This window comes from Bombus terrestris, chromosome 2 (genome assembly GCF_910591885.1).
Source record: "Bombus terrestris chromosome 2, iyBomTerr1.2, whole genome shotgun sequence".
NCBI lineage: Eukaryota > Metazoa > Arthropoda > Insecta > Hymenoptera > Apidae > Bombus > Bombus terrestris.
The window spans coordinates 13,153,161-13,172,724 of record NC_063270.1 but is presented as its reverse complement, the minus strand read 5'-3'; the positions used below and the strand labels follow the sequence as shown (position 1 = coordinate 13,172,724).

The window sequence follows — 19,564 nt, the reverse complement described above, 5'->3', positions numbered from 1 at the left end:
AACATCAATCTGATCGTCACCGTCACTTTCTACTTACATGCGTAATCGCATTTCCAACTCAAGTTGCATTCATCTTCTCTAAAAATCAATCTTCAAGCACCATGTACAAACAAATCTCTACAGTTCCCTTATCTTTCTATAGATCGAACTTCCAACGGAATCATACAATTTTTCTCCGATCTTCTATTATGTAGAAATGACATTTACAACGACATTGTTCTATTTCAGGTAACAAAAGAAGAAAGAAATTTCATACGATACGGAGATAACAATTTTTATGCGACTGATAATACGCGTGTCTGATCGATCAGGATCGAATGGTCGTGATAATACACTTTTGTCAGAAAAGGGAGCAAACATTACGTCACGTTGAATCTTTCATTGTTTCGACGCGTATATCGACTTCCACGTGCATCACTGTTACCTGTTGTGGTGTAATCCCAGACGCTAAGTGCCCCATACTGATGCAGTAGAAGGGTCGTGGCGACGTCATCTGCCAAAACCCCGGTTATGCAACTGGCAGCGCTGAAGCATCCGATCATTTGCGTAACACCTTCGCTTCGAACTTTGATCAGGCTGCGCTCGAGATCGTTCAGATCTAAGAAACCTTCTCGAGTCTCGGACACTCGTACTATCTACGGTAATCGTTTTACTGTTACAAACAAATATTATTCTATTATAAAGTATTATTCTAGTTGCATACACTTTGCCCTATTTTTAGTGTTCTACTTTCACGGTTCCACTTTTGCCGTACGATGTTATCGATCCTAAGTCGGTACTTGCTCACGCGAACGCACGATTACACTTACAGTATAATCTCTATTTCTGAATATTCTATGTTCTTCGATGACTTGTTGAACGTTCTAGCAATTTAAAAACGATTAACAATACGCGTTTGAGAAACACTTTTGCGTCAGTAACGCGGACAAAAGATCGTATTTTATTTATACCGAGAATTTTATAGCGATGCCTGGCGAGTTGGAGTCACTTCAAAGGAAAGAATTGCAAATGGCTCAGTTCCGGAATAACATGTATCACGCATTCGTGTTCTGCGAAGTGTCAAAGACTCTTCAAAGTTTCCCGACGAGTTTCGTTCAAAAGGCACATTCCAAAGAGTTCTCTTCGCTCCGAACAAAGGCGCACCAGAACTTATCACCGTAGAAACTTCTTCTTACTTTTAAATACAACGCCTATTCCAGGGAAGTATCGATTATTAAATTTTCAACAGCCGGCTCGAAATAGACTCATTTATTCCCTACTGAGACAGGAAATAAACAAATTATTCAAAATCATATCGTTAAAAGGTTAATTCATTTCCAGCTACTTAATAGCTTATAATTCACTAACAAGGAGATTGTTGGAAAACAGGAAGGAATGATTACTCGAAAATATTCTCAGTGGAACACTCAATGTCTTTCACAACATTTACGTTTACATTGAAACGCATCAAACGTTTTCATCGACGAGAATACTTTCGATTCGCTGTTTTCAAAATATCGTATCGTCTGCTTACCCTGACGCCATGCTCACGCCAAGGCCGGAGATTTGCGTGATGCTCGAACGGTCCCACGAACACCACGGTGGATTTGGAGACATCGAGGTGTCGCAAAAGCGTACGAAGGGCAGCCGCTGTGCCTTGACCCGTGAACAGCACAGCATCCTGCTCGCCAGCTCCCACCGCATGTCGAACAATGTCTCTGGCTTCGTGTCTGTAAAGATCCTTGCCGTCAGGATACGTCGATTCGTCCTCCCGTGGCTATTAACGATCGTAAAGTCGCTGCTGTTTGTCCAATCGAGAACAAACGACGCTCGTTCGCGTTTCTCAAGAAGGTCTCGAGATCTCGAGTTTCATTGGCGATCGTTGAGGTCGCCTCGAACAGAGAAACGCAAGTAGGGCGAAGCTTATGATCGCTATAGGAAAACATGCTTCTTCCAAGTTCATTTATACGGCAACGAAATTTTAATCAGATACACGAATTTCTGTCGATTAAGTTCATTTGTCTGAACGAGAGATTGCATTATACATTATACATATTGCATTATAACGTAGGAAAAAACGATGCACTTTTGCTACGTGAAATTCGTTTATACGAACTTCTCTCGATAGGTTTAGATAGAATTATGGTTGGCAAAAATATCGTGGTTTTGAAAAATACGCGTGGTAGTAACATCTACCACGATGATACTCTGATCCCACGTGCCATTTGAACGCGAAAATCTACACGCGCGTCTACTCTAAACAAAAACACGTCAGCGGGTGGAAAGATAAAGCTACGGATGCCTTTGCCAGCACCATATACAATTCCTAAAAAATATAACACCTGAATCGGAGCAAAAGGATAGCCGACAATCGTTAGGAATACGATCACGAGTCTCGACACGCAGAATGTCAGTGCCCGTTACTCGTGACGTGCAAGTAAATTACGTTATATGTTTCTTAATGTAGCGAACGATAGCCGTGATGCTCAAGGAATAAGCTTTAGGTAATAAATTATTTAGATCTTAGTAAACGGTGCAATGTTTATTCGCCTAATCGAAAAGCATCCGTCCATAACCACGTCAGGGTTGTATTGTGCAACATATCGTTCATACCTTTACCGCTTGTTACGTGTACATTGGATAACAGCGAATCATATTTGCGTTACTCTGTTTCTGAAGCTGCTTCACTCGCTTAAACAGAAGATTTAAAGGGGTGAGTAGAAAAATGGTACAAGTGCATTTTTCTCCAAGAATATCAGTATTTTTCTAGTAGATTTTACGAGCGTTTTAGCGCTACAACTGTGGAGAACCAGCAGAATATAAAACTTGTACCAAAGGAACTTAAATAAAAGTATTGGTATAAAGAAATACGTACAAATTGTACGGAGAAATAAATTTTTATCCATACACTTTGCAAATGAAATTTATAAAATTAATAAGAAAAACGATAGCAACTAGTCATTTAAATCATTGCGGTAGTATTCACGTTAATATTCAGAACCATACGTATGATTTCTCTCTGGCAAAGTCCAACTTTCGCCACAATTTTCCCAAATCAGAAACATTCTTGCTCTAACCACTTTCCCTCTGACCTCTCGCTCATCTCCGGTTTACGTGAGAAACGCGATTCGGATGTAACCATATAAAAGTCGCGTGACGAAAAAGGCGCGTTATTGTCGTGACTGGCTTGGTGGTGCAGTTGGACAGCCGGTAAGCGGTCGGGAATCGACTCGGTGGGGATATTGATCTGGGACATGAGCGCCAGGGTATGGGACGCTGTGCGGAACCACCCCTACACGTTCGACCGCGTAAGATTTAGGGATAACGGGGTCGCTTCGCGCGGGACAATCTTTTCGATCGAAAACTATGCCAACAGCGAGCAAACGGACAACTATCGGCGGCTATGATCGACTATGAACCTGAGATATGAAACGAAACGTGTCGCGAGCGGAATGCGTGGAATGGAGGCGAAATTGTACGGGTCGGCAGAGAAATAGAAAGGCTCGTGTACGGTCGAGTGGCGCAGAAAACGAGTCTCGTTTACCGCAGAAACGGTACGTCAACCGGAATCGTACGTTGCACGCGGTACGATATGCTAATTTCGCGTAGGAAATCGACGATTACAAATTCATAGCGCATGCTCGGATACTTTCTAACGATGCGATCCGCGACGTACGTAAGTACACAACGGTCGCGTACGAACAGCAGGACGAACGATCGAACGGACGACAGATCGTGTTGGTCCGCGAATAGCTACAATATCTCGATTAATAGGCTGACCAGTAACTGGAATTGGTTCTGGGAAGCGGCAGCTGGTGAACGCGGATGTGTCGCGCTCGATAATCGTCGACCGTGTATAAATGCGTGCGCGTGCTTCTCGCCGCGACCTCGATCGTTATCGTGATCATTCAGTGGTCCAGTCACACGCTGATAGCATAGATATATATATATATACCAAGAGAAAGAGAGAGAGAGAGAGAGAGAGAGAAAATATGGACGGAGAATATGGAAAGGAGAGGGCGTCTCTCGATCCTCTTACCTGAACAGAGAAGACTGAAGGCTGCAGATGGACGTGGACGCTCGGGTGTCGCCCAAATATGGCAGCACCTCCTTCGCAATGTACTCTTCGAGAAATTGCAGCGACCTTCCAGAGGCGGTATAGTCGCAGTAGACCACTGTAACAATAAAACGCCAGTCGTTTTCAGATGTTCCGAATACATACAGAAGAAAGAACGAAGGAAAAGGAGGCGGAGGGCGCGACACACCGTTCCTCCTTGGCAAGTCTCGCGCGTGGGAAATCGATCGACGTCCATGATAACGCTGCCGCGTCTTTTATTCAACGGGCGTTGCCAAGTGTTTTTGAAAATTTCATACTGTATTGCCGTGGAAATAGCTTGCACGCGACCAGGTCAACGATTCTACGTTTCTCACGAGAATAAGATTTTCGATCCCATCTTCTCAATCTTTTTTCCTTCTTACGCTCGTCTTCTTACACACTGAAATATCCCACGCGATTCGGACGACCACTAAAACTGCGCGCTATTATTCATGCTCCGCGTGAGCACCGGCGCCAGCGACGGTGGGCCGTTTATTCGAAGATATATTGGGTGTGACACTTGATAGAAATAAGAAAAATTGCTCGACGTATGGGATCAACACTCGTAACGCTGGTACGCAACGCTCGTCCAAGGTGTTCTATTAACGTAACCGAACTCGTGGAATTCAAATTCGCGCGGAGATCCAGAGAAGAAAAAACGAAGTAGGTCGCGGTGTCAAGGCAACTGTAAGGTCACCGAAATATCGGAAAAAACTGATTCGATGATAAATACGTTGCGTTTTCAGTTCCTCTAACAGGAAGAAGTCAAAGGTCGTGGCATCGCGATTAACCTTGCAACGACCTTGACAAGTCCATCTATATTACAAGCTTTTATCGGACCTACATGCTCGTTTTTCTGCATATATATCTATATGTAGAGTAAGCCAGCTCGCCGCGTATAAACCCACTTCCGTTCGACTCCAATTAAATCGTATTACAGGTTTTCGCGTGAAAAATAATCCAAACGTGCCTCCTCGAGAGTCGAGGAACGAGATGACTCAGAAAATACAGGATTTTCGGAGATCGATGGTGACAAATCTCGAGTATCTTTTGCGAATATTTTCGGTGGTGCCCGATGAATTAACGAGGAGAATTCGAGAGAACAAGCTCAAGCGCAGCTCGAGCTTTATTTCAAATATCTCGAATTCACCCCTAGACGATTTTCCTGCGGTCGACATTCGCACGTTCCACCCTGTACATCGGTGTCGAGGCGTCGAAGCCGCGGTCGTTGCTTCCGTTGCTATTTTCAGCCCGGCCAGCCAAGCCGAGTTTACCAGAAAATGGAAAATGTTTATTCAGAGGAGAATGGGAGCACATTCTTTCTTGATGCTTCTCCATCCGTTCCTAACAAAGGACTGTACGTACACGTTTATTTTGCACAGACAGATTTGCCCCATGCGAAAGGGTTCGAGGGAAAATATTCTATCGATTTGCGAAACAAGCACTTTAATCAAGGTGGCATAGTAATTGTCAAAAATCGAAGTTTCCGAGGTAGGTAGGTTTTTAAAAAAGAAATTCTGACATCCTGCAAGCATTGCGATTGACACGATCGAATGAAAATTTCAGACGACGAACGATACTAGAATACACCTTAATTCTACAAAATCGAATCGTATTAGACAAGAATAATAATATAAACGACACGAATTTGTTTAAAGATTCGTTCGAAGATGATCGTTATCATATACGCAAGCGTAGACATTGAACGTTCTCTTGACCAGCATTGTAAGTTTCGTCAGAGGTTGAACTGATACGACACTGATACCAGCACGATGATTTATCAACTAATAATATTAATAAATTAAATTACATATTGAATCTCATAAACTTCTGAGAAAGTAATAAACTCTTGGTAATCTTGTCTTCTACGATATTATAATACGATTTTAGAAAATAGGATAATCGAGTGACTTGCCATTTATAAAATCCACTTGTAAAATCTTGTTTGTTTTATTATCGTTACTATCTCACAACAGAATCTATCTGTACTGGTACAAAATTTCGCTAATAATCCCAATCATATATACATATAGGAAATTAATAACAGCGTTAAAAGAGCGCGAATAGCCATAGGTCGTGTTATGAAATACTTGGATCAGCGTCGACGTAGAAACGAACGTTCTCCGATATAACATTGACGAGAGGCGACGAGAAAAAAAGAAAGAGATTTGGCTATTTCGCGCGGCCGAATAGAATCGCCTTATTGCCGGGGAAAGCCAAGGTAGGCGAGAGATAATGATTCGCAGGTGTGTCTTACGAAACAGTCACGATCGGTAACCGGTCCTGCGCGGGTTCGCCAGCGAAATTATGCCCCGGCCTATAGCGGCTTCCGACCATTTTACCCGCGAAGGGGATAAATTGCATTGATTTGTTTAGGAAGGAACGCGTGGAACTAAGCGAAGTTTAATGGCCGTTTCGTAACTGTCCAGCGCCACTTACGTAAAGTGTCGAGCGCTCTCGTCTAGAACGCGAATGGAAGCGTTATTCCGCGAAGTTGAACGCCGATTAACAAATGGAAAATAGTCTTCCGCTTTTACTTCTTTTTCCTACGTGACCGTCGTGCGGAACGATCCACGAGCACGCGTTCTTACAGTCGTTAAACTCTTGTTCCCGTTAATTAATGCTATTAGGAATTTAATAACCGGTAATTTGTAGCGAGAATTGCAACAAGGTGAAAGTGTAAACTAGAGAACGATATCTGTACAGTTTAAAAATCGTTAAGAGGCTGAAATTTGCGTAAGACTCGAAAGGAAGAACGATTCGGCGCTTAATTCACTTTCGATGTATCTTATCTATCCGCGTGATAACGATTCTTTTACATGCACAACATTGTCGGCACAATTATTCGCTCGTTAGCGATTCCAACGTTTCTCGAGAAATACTCCTCGATTGCAAGGATACACGTGTTTTGGAAGAATAAGGAGAGTTTTATTTATCTACAGATCATGATCGGTAGTTTGTAATCGAGGCACCGTGCCGTTAAGAACCAAGCGATTCAGCTTGGCGCGCGAACTCGAGCGCTGATGCTCTCGACTGACGTCAAAATCTCGTTACTTTATCGAGTTGTCACCGGTTCCATCAATGATCGCGGATACTAAATCGCTCGAAGCAACGTCTGCACACACAGTGTCGCCAAAGCTCCTTGGGAATAATTCGAACGCGTCGTGACGGCTAACCTGAATGTCAACTACGCCTCCGCGAATGTAGACGAACAGGGTCGCGCGATCGCGCGACTACATCCGCTCGAGGCGATCCTTTTGCCAAGCTTCTTGTTGTCAGAACTAACAGTGAAACGTGCAATATCCCTCATCGATCGGTGGAATATTACGCGAAAAACTTCGCCAGATGATTGACGGAGCTATTTAAAGTAACGTCTAGCCACTCGACGGCCGTCAAAACGAAGTTTCGATAATTGATTTTGAAGCTGACTGGCGAGAGGCGAGTCTTCCGAATGGATTAACCGCTGTGCCGGCAGGCCCGAGACGCGACCAAGGCTCGTAACCTCGTTGCAGACCACGCTCGGAACTTTGCATACTGGACGCTTTCTCTAGCTTGCAGGCACGAAGCCAGCCTTCGTTCCGTTCGTTTGAGAAGGTTCGACAAAAAACGTAAGGACGGTTGGTTAATCGCGTCACGAAAGGCAAACGACATAACCAAACGAATCGACTAACGAACGAACAACCAACTATTCCACGGAGGTGCGCGCGAATTGTTTTACGAGGCACCGGACGGGTTCAAGGTACCAGGAATTGCAGGGAATTCGCTTCTGGGCGTAGTTTGACCTAAATCCCGAAGGCAACTTACTACGATTGCCCGAACGACCGTTCGACCCCGAACCGGCAACTATTCGCGTTCGAAGCACACACCGAAAGAAATCCTCTTCTTTGTAGAACTAGAGCACACGGGTGAATCTACAAAGAGAAGAAGAGGAAAAAAATAGAGACGTTGGATAGAGGACGCGTGCGTGCGCGAACTTAGATAGCTGACGTATCGCTCGTCTCGGATAAACGGTAAATTACCAGAGCATTCCGCTTTCCAATTAGTCTTCAATTACACGCAGACGAGTTGACCGACGACGGCACGCGTCCGGCAACGTTTAACTGCTAAACGACGGGTTCCTCTTCGAACCAACCGTCTTGCAATTAATTCGGAGGAAAGCTTTCGCCGCTAATCGATTAATTCGGCTGACCGGATGAGAAAGCTCGGCTCGCGTACGCAGTTCGATGGAAAACACGTTAATTGAATCGGCAAAAGATCGGCTCGTAATGAGAATGTTGATACACCGTTGATCTTATCATATGGAAGGATTCATTGAAAAGCTAGACGTAGCAAATAACCGTTTGAGAAATATGCAGCCGTACGTTTGGCGAGCTATTCTTTGCACAATTAAATATTTACGTAACATCCGCACAACATGGCGATAATTTGTTTGAATGATGCGCGTTCTATCTACCTCTTGGCAGACACGAACGTTATTTGAAAAATGTTAAATCTCTTTCTCTCTCTTACTCGCTATACTTTTTAATATTATTTAAAGAACAGTTTGCGTAACGTCAAAGAGAATAATTGAAATGAACGTAATAGAATTTTGGGATACGGATAATACATAAGCGAATATTCGAATCGATGCAGTCGAAATACGTGAATAGACTATGGTCAGCGAATAAAGTCGGTACTCCCACTTGATTATTCCGAGTGCCAGTTAATTGGTCGTATTTCCGCAACGTTATTATTCGCAATAACGAGACTGTATATATCACTTGCGTCCTTCGATACGTCGTGCGTGACGGTTCACGAGATTTTATTCTATCACGTGTATCTCCTGGTAGGAATGTACGACTTTAACCACGTATTCTTTCGTTGATTCAGCTGACATAGCAAAACTATTCCACCGTTTCTATATCCTCCTAAATCTTTCACATTTCCACGCTATCAAATATCGATCAACGAATATGTTCCTTCAAAGGAAATTCTTCTGTGAAATATCAAAGTCTACTGCTATCATATTCGAGCAATTTAAATTCCGTAAATGTCGTGGAAAAGTTGAAAAAAGGTAATTACTACCAATACTAACTATTTTGTACATAATAGTTAACGTTAATTTAATTTAATTTCAGAACAAAATGTCCGAAGAAAAACGTAAGAATCTCTCATTATCATCTTCTATTTTTACACATTTGCCAATTTCTCTTACAAGGAACCATCCCGAATTTTTCTTTGATCTACGTTAGTCGACGTTCTGTGACAATTATAATCGAGGTCTAAATCTATCGTCATCCAATTCAAAGAATTCGAGTCGCAAAGTTTCTTTGAAATAGAAGATCTCGAAGAAGAGTTAGCGGAACTGTCGCATGAGAAGATTCGACAGATGATGCAATTCTCGCGACTATTTTTGGCGCGTTTAAGTGCTGTTTAATGATATGTGTAATGGAACGAAATTAACGCTCGCAATTATTGTCAGCAGCTGACTCGAGAGCGAACGTTTCTAAGCGTTCGTGAGTGTCGACCGACTTGGCTAACTGGATTACGCTTCGCTCGCGTTTCGCGGCGGATCGTTCCGGCCGCCATTCACTTTGTTCTTAGTTATACGGCAATCCGAGAAATTGTCCTCGAGGCCGGCCAAGTCGTTCTGTGCGTAACCGCACGTGTACAGTGTAAGCGAACGTTTTGAGGGAGAAAAGCCTACCAGCCCGTCTTTTGGGAACGAGTGGCAGACGCCTGTTGCGTGCTCGTACGTTTCCGCAAATTCCCTTTGTTTGTTTTCGAAATTTCGCATTGTTGATACGATCCGAAGAAGATCGCCATGATATTTTCAATGGTTCGTCGAATGTGCTTAATGTACGAGAAAATGAAAAACAGAGTCTTCCTTGGAAGAAATTCGAAGAAAATCGGAGAGAGGAGAAAGAGCTTTTAATAGATACGCACGATTCCCTTGGCTTTTACGATTCCGCAATTTTTATGCTGCGATTTTGCTCTCCTTTCAACAGGAAAAGATACTTTCATATTCGATTCTAGATTATATTCTAATAAATTCTATTCGTTATTCTCTTGTACTTTAAATGGAAAAATACATTTATGTCAGGAATGTTCCAAGGAACATTAATCGTTGAAAACTTCGTTTTTACATGCATTAAAAGGAAATGAATTTTATAATAATTACCTCGGACGTAGAAGTAATATCTAAAAGGCGAAGGTAAACGAAATAAGAAAAATTCGAGTAAATTATTCTCCCACGCTTCAACATTCCGCGGAACTATAATTACTACTTAAACCTAGAGCCAATATGCACGATATCCAGCCTGATTAACCAATAATCTCTTTATCCCCTTAATCGCGTGTCAGCTGATGGGAAGCTTCTGATAACCGAGCTACTTCCTGATTAAATCATGTACGAGAAGCGCAAGAAAAATAGGAAAAAGAAAAAAAAGGGAAGAATGACCTACGACGAGACGCGGACAGAGGCCTCGAGTCGTGCAGCGATCGAGTCGAACGCGACCTAGTTTCCACGTCTATCCGTGTTCTACGGACTCCTTGGATCGCGCGATAGTACGATCGACCTGGCCGACGAGTTCGTACGATCAGTCTACCGTGTGGAATATTGTTCGCACCTATTTCGGTATAGGATCGGTACGACCGACTTCTATCCACGACCCAGATCGTTTATTCCATCCTGCAAGTAGTTTCTGCGCACGTTCCCTCAGAATGCTTCCTCGTTTCGTTCCAAACGAATGGATACGATCGATCGGTATATACACTAGCAAAAGTTTCATAGCATCGGATGTGTCTTATAAAATCCAAGAATTAGAAAAAATAGCAGCTACTTCGGGAAATACATCGGTTAAAAAATTATCGACGCAGAGGAAATTATTTACTATGGATACCTGTATAGTATTCATTTCGAACGAGTCCTGTTGCACGATAATTTACTAGCTAATAATATTAACGAATCGACGTGACGCAAATTATAAACTCGACTCGCATAGTTTTTACGATTTTGTAATTTTACGTCGAACAGAACAGTCAGCTGACCTGCCGTTTCAAAACATCGGACGTAAAACTTTTATTTATCACATTACTAAGCTAGTCGCTATTATTACGTGTAATTTATCAACACTGATGAGTTGTAATTTGCAAACCCGTAAAACGTCGCTAATAATACTATTTGTGCAAGAGGATGTGGATGATTCAACGGTCCGAATTTTTGGCTAGTAGTGTACATTCCATTCCACTCAAAGAAACTGCATAAGAAAATAGGGAAGCGGCCTTTCCGTTTGCACATGAGCGGTTTGGATTGCTTCCACTCGCGAGATAAGCGAATCGATCGTGGTCGTTCCAACCAACAGATCCATGCTACAATAAGAGCTACTCTTTTCCGCTGGATACACTCGAATCGCTAATTAACGCGCAAGTGTTTCGGAGTGGAACGGTAGCGGATCGATGGCCCTCGCCACGCTTCCAATTACGCGGGCCCTGAGGAACAGTGTGGGCCGTCGCGTGGGCGTTCGAATCGTCCTGCTCACTTTCGTTCCCACACACCTGACCTTCGAGAGAACAATAAATTTCAGATTAGTCAATCGTGTCGTACGTCTGTCCCATATTTACTGCATCCGCTATATCTGTTACGATGCGAGCGGTTTTTCTCTTTTGCAAGAGAAAATAGTCGAAGGCCGAGTTTTACTGCTGCTCCGATCGTACTTCTGTTAGGATCGAGCGATATTTCTCGCGCCGCGGGTATCGTGTGGTGAAACAGTTGCCTGATAAACTTTGGTAAACGTGCAAGATTGTGCTCACCGAGGGGGAAAAAAAAATCGTATCTGATAAGAAAGTGCGAGGGAACTCGCGCAGCTGTTGGTAATCGATTTCTATATCGAGTGATGTCATTTATAGTACAGTTTCTTCGAAACAGCGTTGTTAATCTACAACGTTTACAGACGTACATATGAATTACAAACATCAGAATCCATTTCTAAGATTTCGAAACCTGATCGAACGATCAAAATCATTTGAAAATCTTAAGCGTCTCTTACAGAACGGAAGTTGTCTTTGTGTAACGTAATATTCTGCATGGAAAAATATTCATCCGCCGTTTCAACGTTTCGAAGTTGCTATTGAGAGATATACAAATAATATTATACTAAATGGTATTCAACTATTCTAACACCTCGAAACGTATACGAATATTCGTCATACCCAGTGATTGCATCATAGGAGATATCATCTTGTTTCGTATTATGAGGCAAGTTTCGCGTATAGGAACTACTTTAGCGTACCCGGAAGAATCACGTAATCGTACGAAAAACCATGTCGTTAGCGACAGTCTCGGCCAAGATTATGCTTATCGCGTGACAATTAGCGCTATAAATAAAGCGCGGCGATATAGGTGAATATTGCAGCAACTTCTCGCCAAACGTTGTGCGTCAGTAGCAAGATGACGAGTTGCCGATGTTGTACGCGATGCACGCGACAAACGTCAAATACGAGATGGAGGACGCTTCCGACAAGCGCGATGTGCCGCTGCCGGAATATTTCACGAGCGCCAAAAACCTCCGAGTCGAGAAGTAACGTGCGAAACCGGGCTATGGCGACGGGACGGGAGGATGGGGAAGAGAGGGTGGAAGCCTTTCGAGATCATGCCCGGCACTAAATTTGGAACAAGGCTCATATCCAACGTCGCACGGTTCGCCACGGGGCAGAGGAGAGATCGTCGCTTGCGACCTAAATACGAAGGGACCCCGAGAGAGCGTTTCGCCGTCCTAGCGTCGCGGGGTCACTTCCATGAAATCGTCCCGCGCACGAAAATAATTCAGTCTTTGTTCGTTAGAGCGTATACGAGCGGAAAGCAAGCGAGAAGTTGTTCGCTGCGAGAGCCACTTGCTCTCCCAGTGCGAAGAATAGGTCGACGAATGGCCGTACGATCGATTCCAGAAGGAACAGTCGCGGGATGAAGGTTACGAGAGAGTCAGCTGTTCTTGGAAGTCATGTTTTCCATGGTTAAGAGGTTGTACGCGAAACTGAGTTGGAAATGGAAAAAATAGATAAATTCTGAAAGATTCTTTGTATCCGTGCCTCTAATCAATCTTCTATAAAGAGATACAAAAGCGGTGGTAACAGTCTGGCCATTATTGCGAAAGATAGGTCATCGTGTGAACTAGAGATAACAGCAACGACGGAGGAAGAAATAACTGGCGTTGAATTTTTTCATCGTATCTAGTCGAACAGCTGGTCTTTCACAGACACAGAACGCGTGTGATCGCGAGATCCAACTGATCGAAGGAGGATCTAAGACGGTCAAAGCCAAAGCTTTCTGTGTTCTTCGACCGATCCTCTCGTGATCTTCGATGGATCGGAAACGGAGCAGATCGCGCGAGATCGTGACTAGATCTAACTACCGTTGTGCAGCGCGCAAGGTGGCGGGGAGCGAATAAAAACCGAAAGTGATTAAATCACCGCGCCACACTTCCTTGGACCGTTTAACCCTGGAGCAATGACGCATGAATGGAGACGACCCGGTTGAACTTGGAACCGTGAAACCGGTTAAGTGCGCCGGATACCAGGGTCGTTCCATTCCGATGTAATGCGCGCTTGATATTTTTGCCCGGTTACGTATTATTTGTTGACGAATGGGATCATCGTCGGGAACAATCGATGCTTTGGCTCTCGTTGTTTCGACAACCACGGGCCATCAACTGTCGATGCATAACAAATATCTTGCCGTGCAGGCAACATTTATTGACTTATGCGAGAGAACCTGGGCGGAAAAGATTGATTTACGCATAAATAGATAGAAATGTTAATTTTAATTGACATTGATTTATTTTATGAAATTGTTATACTAATACGTTTCAACGGATATTGTTGGAGTACGTCTCGTTTCTGAATGTCTCAACTGGATCTTGTTGTTGTAAGATGATCTAATAGCTTCGTGTGCCTTAGACGTTCACAATTAGACCGGAATAGGTAATCTATTTGAATGAATCGATAGCTAGGTACACAGCTTTCAGAGTATGGCAGCTATGCAATAAATATTAACTAGCCGCTGACTCAAGGAACGGTGATTGTAACAGATACGAGAAGAGTGGGCATCGATTACGTCTTACCAGGCGTGGAAGTGACACAAGAATTGTCAGTATATTACGTTCTATGCATGATTTCACTTGGTTATCGTTATTATAGCTATGCTGAAAGACTTCGTTGTTAATTATCGCGACATTTAAATTTTTAACTTCTCCACGTATGAACAAGCATTTCATTTTCATAATTCAATACCGAAAGTGGAAAATACCTGGAAGAAAAGTAACAGCGCCGTAATAACAACGTAACCGCAAGTTATCTGCGTAAACAGTCGATCGAGGCACGAGTGGCACTCTGGCCAAGCGCAATTACCACGATAAACTCGATTAAACCTCTCGTTTCGCTTGGCGTAGTTTATTTTATGCACAGAAACTGGGCGCTCTGTAATCTCAGGGAGCAAGCGGAAGTGATCGAACGGCGCAGTTCGCCTCCGGCCCGATATCCACACCGATAACTTCCGCGTGCCGCTATGATGCGCCGCGATAATCGGCCATCGCTTCGGTAACATTATTAACGAGCTCGGTGCACGATGACGTTCGAAAACGCCTAAACCGCTCTCGCTACACGATTTAAAGTCAGAGTTCAAAGAGTGGCCGTGCATCCTCACGTGTAACAACTCGAATATCCTGTTCCAGGATCGAAAACCGTTGCGTCGGAGGTTGATCGGTTTCCATCGAGATTCCGTGCAGTGGCCTTTCGTTTGAACCGTTTGCTCGGTTCGACCAACGTCCAATCAATTAAATTCCGTTCAATAAATCTTCGACAGATTTCTTTTCCTTCGTTCGATTCCTTCCTCTTAAACGACAACGATAGACACGCTCCCCTCGATCGAGACAGTGAATGCATCCATGATTTACGCTACGTGCAGCCCTATGTCGTGACACGAGCGCATATACACGTGCACGTATGCGAGCTAGGGAAGTGTACAAAGAGAGAAAGAGAGAGAGAGGGGGAGGGGAGGGGAGAGAGAGAGCAAGCAACCGCGTCAGCAAACCACATTAGGTGTGTGCTACATTAACACGTGGTTGGTCCGTTGGCTGCGTTGAATTACATAAGCGTGAGGTAACCGAGGGCAATGTCAAGGCTACAAGCTTTACCAGTGATACATATCGCTGCACGATGTTGTTACGATCCAGATTTACGTTTGTCAACTCTCTGTGGCTCCTCTGTGGCCAGAGATAATCACGCGTGATAACGCGTCTTCTAACGTAGTCGTGGGTGGACGGACACAGGAAGTCTCCGTCGTCGGTCCAATGCACGATGACGCGGTCTCAAAGCTCAGCCAATTCTTCAACCAGTCATCCGTGGACGAGCGAATACGCGAATCTTGCGTAAAGATATTTGGCAACGATTCGATGATATCGAGCTCGTCGAAGGTTACACACGTCGAGCTTTTCTGCTTGATCGCGTGGGCGTTCGATATGGGGAGATAGTTTTTGTTTGGCTTCGAAGGTGCTCGCGATGAGTTCACGAGATGCCGCTGTTGACGGAGCGATTCGTTATCCCGGTGACAGCACGTGCTTTCAAGAGCCCTGCTCCACTTACGACTTATGACCCGTATTCGAGAAAGCGCATGAATGAGCTAGTGTGGTCGACTACTGTTACATAGGGATTATTCGTTACGTCAAGATTTACGTCAGAGAACTATCCATGCCCTAGAAAACATTTTCAATCGTTCGCAGAGTACTATACCCTGTATACCTTTCGCTATTGTTGCAATTTACTTCACAATATGACGATCCATTGCTTCTTCGGTTGGCTGATTGGACAGCGCCCGGCCGTCTTATTCTACTTACAGAGGAAAGGTTTCACTGGGACTAGAAAATAATCCGACTAGAAAAGAACGTAAACACTCGTTGAGAAGTGCAAAGATAACGAAAATATTAGCTCGTATCGATCGTATACTTGAAATAAACCCGAAAAAGCGTTCCAACTGTTACCGAAGCAGAACTCCAAGACAAAGCTAGGTCTTTCGAAGCACCTCTTCGATTCAACGTGATCGCTCGATTTATATTTAATTTCAATCGTCGTCTCGGTGCAATCTTATCTACAACGTAAGTATTTTGTTAGAGAGTCCATTAACAAGTGGCAAAGGGAGAAAAAGAAAAACGGGGAAACCCGGAGAATTACATAAGGAGACGAAGTCATTAACGAGCAATGTCACTATTAGAGGTAGCTAACCAAAACACGTTATCAATGCTCGTTCGAAAATCTATGCGATTCGCATGTACGATATATAGGATATCGAGTAAACTCTATACTCTTCATCCAATAGGTATCACGGGCTTAACGTGGAGTTAATTGCTTGTTTCGCTGATAAAATATTCTTACGATTTTTGCCAGTGATAAACGCGTTCTCGAACGCCGATAAGAATTTTGTTTTTTTCGCCTCTCGTTCGGTGCCACTGCGTCTGCTGGTGTTATCTAACAATTAACGTCCCACTAGGACAGAAATCTGTACATCTGTTTTGCCGGCTGTGTTATTCATCGCATAAGTAATTACGACGCAAACAGTTCGGCTCATTGTTTTATTCTTACTGCGCATGAAAAATTCTCGATTTACCGAACAGGGAAAATATCGAACCACTTGATTACCATTCGCCACGAAGGCGAATTAATAATGTCCGACAGAATACTTATATTCCAGCATGAATGCAGTTCATCGGCGTCGTCGATCGCTCGATTAGTCGTCGTAAAGATAGTGATAGCTGTTGACGATATTACCTTGCTAGATGATATTTTCCAACAATATCGCAACAGCTCGCTAATTATATAAATAAATGGCCTTTCCAACAATATCTATTTTTGTAAACTGGATATTTTCACCGTGGTTTCGAGTTGGAAACTATTTCAGTTGTCGAAGCGACACGCGTTGTCACCTTCGATTCGCGATTTATCTATATCAGTTTACGCTGCGCCAAAACATCACGCATCGCGGCAAGCGGACATTGGCCGGGTTCTCTGCTGATTTCAGAATGCCCGCGACTGGAAATTTTTTAGCGTCGAAGCAAACACGCGCCGTGTCTCCATCGAATTTATCGAACGACATCGACTTCAATTCCGTGACAAGACGGTGCTACTTCTCGATTACCAAGTTGCGTGTTGAAGAATCTAAGCTTGTCACGAATGACACCGCCGGTGTACGAAGATTGACCGGTTTTTCCGATAACGTACGAGAATCGCTATGTCTGTTCGTCACCTTTTCTCTTATGGAAACTATTTTCATGAATAATTCATTTATTAACAGGAGTAAACCCTTTGATTAAATATAGACACGGTGAGAAGTGGTAAAGAAAATTGAAAGAAAAACGATGTATTCCTCGTTAAATTATTCCATTTTGTATCTATTTGGAGAGAAGCCACGACTCGTTCTAGCCAGTAAAATCGTCTGTTTACGCATGAATCTTTTAAGAAACGCCTTATCTTGTCTTGGGATTGCACATAGTGCTTCCTAGCTAGGAAAATCTACTATACTTCAAAGACAGATTCGCCGCTTAAAAACAATATAAAAATTTCATACAGGCTGATTCCGTTACAAGCTTTTTAATCAACGGTATCAGTAAAAAGGTTCGTATCTTGTCTATGACATAAACACATCGACTGATCTAAATGGAACTTGTTAATTTTTATTACAATTTTTCCAACGACCCACGATCCGTTCATTGGTCAACTTTACCTAGTAATTACAACGTTAAGTCGTGTCCAGGTTATTAAGTGTAGGAATGAAAAAGTCAATCGATCGGATAGAACTAGAATTAGAATTTTATCTTGTTAGGCGATTGCTTCGCCAATTGAACTGTACTTAACTTTTTCTATATTCTAATCTGCGCTGATGTAACTGACTGGTTTGAGCAAAAGGCAAAACGAGAAATTCCAAGGAAAAGCTGCGTATGTCTCTCGAAAACTTATAAATGGTTGAGAAGAACACGTTTCAGACCGCTGATCTATTCGCGAGCAAAAATAAATCGACTCGTGGTTATGCGCAATCCATGAATTGTTTATCGTGAATCATTTCGAGTATGGCGCAAATCCATCTCTTAATTCTATAAGCGTCCCATATTTGTATGCACTTCTGTTACTTTATGACATTCACAAACGCTTTGAAATATTTAAGTATTCCTCCTTCACGGCGCAGCGTTTCTCGCTATCCAATTACGAAATGATTCGTGGATTGTCTTTTCTCGTACGCTTTTGTCCCTAATTACAGCGGTGTACATATCGCTCGTTAAGGAAATCTTACTTTATTTTCCAAGCTTCGAATCAACCTCGAGATCGATTAAATCGAGCAGATATGACTTCCCGCGATATCTTCCGTCAAATCGGAATCTAACTTTACTGTATCTACAACGCGAACAAACACATCGAGAATGGAAGAAACATCATCGATGTTCAATTTTACGTTTGCTATTATTACGTCACGGTCCAAGTGGCTCGAGTAGAGCTTTCCTCGAGAAATTGGCCAGTTGTTCGCGCGGCAGCAGATTTCTCGTTGCTGTCATAGCCTCCGGAGACAGCCAACCGGATCGTCTTCGCAATAAAGAACGGCTAATAAAGCGATAAGCGTCGCGTTCTCGAATTACCAATCGAGCACGTACACAGTTGCTGTTCGCGGCCGCATGCTTACGGTTACGTAAAGTAAATCCTCTCGTAACGAGGAGACCGACCGATGCGCAGGCGAGTCGATAAACCTGTGGCCTGGAGTCGAACGCTCGGGGAATATATCGAAAACCAGTTGACACGTTCGATGGAAACAGTTAACACTGGCGGATTAAGGTCGACAATAAATCGACGATTAATCCATGGCCACGATAAGCTACTACTTTCGTACCAGTCTCCGTAAATCTTACGAATCTTATTTTTAGAAACGTCTGAAGAATAATAGGATTAGAATATATTAAACAAATACGGAGAGAATTTATGAAATATTATTTTGATGTTCGTATGCGTGTACGTTACGCGGAACGAACGTAGTACGGAAGTCACTTTCGGTTTCAACATGAAATGCATTGTTATGCAGCCTCTTTGAAACAGGATGTCATTCCGCGTATCAAATAGATTGGACGTGCTGGTAAACAATCGTAATTAACCTGATTTGCGAATATTCCGAGTACACAGCTATTTCCGTCATTTTCTGTCGTGCACGCAGAACGCAACCTGTTTGCGCAATCTACATCGATGATGGAATGTTATCGATAACGTTATCGAGCGAAGTGCCACACCGGAAATGGTAAATTTACGGATTTATGCAGATACAGAATGGTTGATAAAACGAATCGACTTAAGATGAGTGCTCGTACGGCGAACTGTAGATCGATAAAAAATTCGTACGGGTGACCTCGCTTCTGTTTTCAGCGATCTAAAGATTCTCGCTCGAAGGCGGAGCTAACGTAACCGGCTCTGAGCAAACATTTGCAATCC

The 19,564-nt window shown here is 43.2% G+C and overlaps 1 protein-coding gene across 1 annotated transcript in view; it reads right to left on the bottom strand.

The window, feature by feature from the left end:
• The window catches only part of LOC100643355, a 55,731-nt gene that overhangs the window by 8,486 nt on the left and 27,681 nt on the right, over positions 1-19,564 (bottom strand). The window contains exons 3-5 of the mRNA XM_003393763.4: positions 4,019-4,154; positions 1,514-1,709; positions 425-635 (exon numbers count right to left, since the gene is read on the bottom strand). Coding sequence (XP_003393811.1) covers positions 425-635; positions 1,514-1,709; positions 4,019-4,154 — 543 coding nt within the window. The remainder of the gene's footprint in view (positions 1-424; positions 636-1,513; positions 1,710-4,018; positions 4,155-19,564) is intronic.